A 3,657-nucleotide genomic window follows, 5' to 3' on the forward strand; every position below is an offset into this window, starting at 1 on the left:
AGAGAGAGAGAGAGAGAGAGAGAGAGAGAGAGAGACTTAATAACTTAGTTGGATATGAATTAGGACCCATCTAAGCTAATAACTTAGTTGGATATGAATTAGCACCCATCTAAGCATAAGGCCATGAGCAAAGTGAAAGATAAGTTGATCGGTGAACAACTATCAATCATGAATAATGCTCTGATTATATTGTCAAACATAAATTACTGATTAATATTTTACTATGTCCCATCTGATCCCCAGGTTGTTTATTCTCGTCCTATATTTTCTTCCTTTGGTACAAGTAATATGGTGATTTTGACCTAATATAAATTTATAATCATCTATTGATCTAATCATAACTTTCTATGTTGAAGGCAGTGATCAAGAAACTTTAAGGTGATATTGGCAAAACACAAAACAAGTTTAGTTTGACACAGATAAATTAACAGTGGCATATACCTGCATAGATATCACATATTTTTAGCTATGAAACGTGCTCAACCAATGCGCATAAGTTAGAGTATAAAATGATAACTTGACAGTTTGCATTATAATTTCAGAGTTTTGATATAACAACTCACGTATCTATTATTGACACAAGAAGGTAACATTGTACTATCAAATATAAATCCATGAATAGCGCATAGATTGTTGGTTAGGTACATTGTTGGCTTCTCCTAAAATTTGTTTATCTAGCAACTCTTTTGTTGGAATACTCTAAGTCGAGCTAAAGATGGGTTGTGGACTGCCCGTGTGCCTTCCCTATATGCACGTGCTAGCACGAGGTAGTATGTGTTCTCAACCATTAGGAAAAATAATTAAGCGTTGGTTACTTAATTTACTCCCAATGTTCCCTCAAATCATCCCTTTCCAGTTGGTTAATTAATGCTAATTATGCCTCCACATCACCAATCGCTTCTGTTCATGTACAATGTGTGGGTAAAACCACATTGATTATCTTTTTATTCCTTTCACACCTTGTACTTATGTTCCTATATAAACTAAACTTATGTGCATGCAACCTAACATAATTTCATTAATTAGCCTTGCTAGTGAAGAGATGGATAGCCAAGAATTCGTCTACTCTTCCCAAACTCACTTGGACACCATTGATGGCCTTGAACCATTCAATGATAGCTTTGTTCAAGGATTCGACGATTTCATGTTTTCTGATGCTGGTTTTTTCGACAATGTGTTTGATTCAGATATTGGCTTGTCATTAGACGCAATAGTCAGCTCTCCAGGCCTCAACTTGAGCTTGGAGGAGGAGGAAGAAGAAGATAATCATGAACAAAATGGTAGCAAAGGGGATTATTCGGGTTCAAATACGAAGCCTAAGAGAGACCGTTCAAAAACCCTAGTGTCGGAGAGAAAGAGGAGGAGTAGAATGAAGGGGAAGCTCTATGAGCTACGAGCACTAGTTCCTAACATAACGAAGGTATACATTCTTTTGTCACCCTCACATACGTTTTTGAACTTATCATTCTTGTAGTTTCGTTGTGGTGGATAGATACCCTATGAGTGAAATTTGTTATTCTTTTACCCTAAGTTGTTAGTAAACCAGTGCTTTATCCTTGAGTAAAATCTTTTTTATTCACTTTCAAGGGTAAAAGAGTAAAAAAAAAAATTCACTAAGAGATCTATACGCCAAAATAAAACCACAGAGAAATCAGTTCAATAACATCAAACTACAAGGCTCTATGTGTAATTAGCCCTTAAAAATGAAACTAACCAACAAGATGACAAATCTTTCTCACAGTTGAAAACCTCAAATGTGATTATATCTATTATGTAGATGGACAAAGCATCGATAATTGGAGATTCAGTAGTTTATGTGCAAAGCCTCCAAGATCAAGCTAAGAAATTGACAAGTGAAATATCGGCCCTTGAATCATCGTTGTCATCATCAAAAGAAGATCAAGCGTCTGAAGTTGCCATTGATAATGAGTGCTGCAAGAAGAACAATTGTGGAGGGAAGATACTAAATGTGATGGCTCATGAAGTTGGAGAAGGGAGATGCTATGTGAGGGTTGAGTGCAATAAAAGAGATGGAGTAGCATCGACTCTTTATAATGCAATGGAATCGCTTCAATGCTTCCTTATGGAGAAATCTAACCTCTCTTTCAATTGTGATCGGTTCATTCTAACATTGACCTTGAATGTAAGACTTTCGTCATTTTCTTCACCTACATTCATTGTTCTTATCATGAGCTTTGACTTATTGTATTTTTTTTTTTTATCAAAAACAAAGGATAAACCCTGTCATATGTATTAAATAACAAGTTTTACAAAAAAACAGGATACAAATTGTATCCAAAAATTGGAAGATAGAAATACTAGTTTCTCAATACTAGTGATATATGACTTTCTTCTCTCCAACATCCGTGAAGGTGAAGAGAGGGCCTTGCCGTCATTCACCGTTGACACAGATATAAGAGAGAACAAAAGCCAGCCATATATTTGGTATCAAGAAACTAATAATTCTATAACCCACTCAAAACATAGAACAAAACTTGGAGTAAATCATATACAAAAAACTAAAGAAAACATCTGGACACTTGCAGATTAGTCAAATGCTTCTGCCAATGGGGTCTTTCTCCAACATAGCTTTTGGGGTCTTTCTCCAACATAGCTTTTATCTTTTGTGTTGTAGATCCACTTTGAGTACCTGTCCAATCATATAATGACGATATTGCATAGTTAACAATGGACTTGATAGAAAACTGCATTTGATCAAAAATAGAATTGTTTCTTGATCTCCATAAACTCCAGCAAACAGATGCAAATATAATGCGCCACATATATCCTTTCAACCCATGAACTGATTCTAAGATAAGCAGTAGGTCGTCCCAATGTGCCGGCCACATATATCCTTTCAACCCATGAACTTATTGTCTTTGAGGCTGGAGTATATATATCTATTATATCAAGTTTATTACATGAAAATGAAAACCTATTTTTAGATAAAATTTTAATGAAAATATCACAAATTTGACCATCTAACTAACTGACGAAAGTAGTAGCTTGAATGTTGTTATATGAAGAAATCTAATTAACCTTTCTTTCAGCTCTGATTAACTAACCTTCACTGTAAGAGCTCTTCATTTCTATACCTTGATACTTTATTCTTCTTCATGTTTAGTTACATTTTGAAAATAATTGATGTAGGTGAAGAAAGCTGAGGAGGTTATGACTGCTTCTTCTATGAAGTTACAAGTGATGAGCGCTCTTCTCAAGGAAGGATTTTGGTACCAGATGTAGAATTTGTAATTCAAATTTTCCTAAGCTCATTTCTGCTCTTTTTGTTTGGCTTTCTGGATTATCTTTCAGCTACCAATCTCCCAATGTACTCACTTTGAGGATCTCGATCGGAATACTGCTCTTATTTTTGTAAAATAATGATCAGAATGTTCCCGGATTAAAATAATTTCTTTAAAAGGGTACAGGACGAATGAGCTGGGAATAGTGGAGGAGGGAAGTCGGAAGAAATCATTCATCACATTTATTTAGGAATTCTTTTGAGTGTGAAATGTCCCCGAAATTCACCCGCAACGCTACAAAATTTTCTCACCCTCAAATTGAAGTGGAACTTAGGAGAAGGGAATTCCCTAACTTCCCATTTCGTCCCTACGACAATGAAACGAAATGCCGAAACAAGTGTTAAGGACAATTTCA

The 3,657-nt window shown here is 35.4% G+C and overlaps 1 protein-coding gene across 1 annotated transcript; it reads left to right on the top strand.

Annotated features, from left to right (window-relative positions):
• The first annotated feature begins 1,025 nt into the window (after window positions 1-1,025).
• On the top strand, window positions 1,026-3,350 carry LOC109827656 (transcription factor FER-LIKE IRON DEFICIENCY-INDUCED TRANSCRIPTION FACTOR-like). Its single transcript, XM_020394667.1, has 3 exons — window positions 1,026-1,420; window positions 1,778-2,143; window positions 3,151-3,350. Exons 1-3 carry the CDS (start codon window positions 1,043-1,045, stop codon window positions 3,241-3,243), a joined length of 837 nt encoding a protein of 278 aa, XP_020250256.1. The 5' UTR covers window positions 1,026-1,042; the 3' UTR covers window positions 3,244-3,350.
• Window positions 3,351-3,657: the final 307 nt, after the last annotated feature.

Source organism: Asparagus officinalis, unplaced genomic scaffold, assembly GCF_001876935.1.
Source record: "Asparagus officinalis unplaced genomic scaffold, Aspof.V1 AsparagusV1_Un343, whole genome shotgun sequence".
NCBI classification, from domain to species: domain Eukaryota; kingdom Viridiplantae; phylum Streptophyta; class Magnoliopsida; order Asparagales; family Asparagaceae; genus Asparagus; species Asparagus officinalis.

What these genes read in the sequence shown, in the direction of transcription:
- LOC109827656 (XM_020394667.1), top strand. Translation starts at nt 1,043, where the DNA reads ATGGATAGCCAAGAATTCGTCTACTCTTCCCAAACTCACTTGGACACC. An exon ending in TAGTTCCTAACATAACGAAG is followed by an intron (nt 1,421 to 1,777) that starts GTATACATTCTT and finishes TCTATTATGTAG; the next exon opens with ATGGACAAAGCATCGATAAT. An exon ending in TTCTAACATTGACCTTGAAT is followed by an intron (nt 2,144 to 3,150) that starts GTAAGACTTTCG and finishes TAATTGATGTAG; the next exon opens with GTGAAGAAAGCTGAGGAGGT.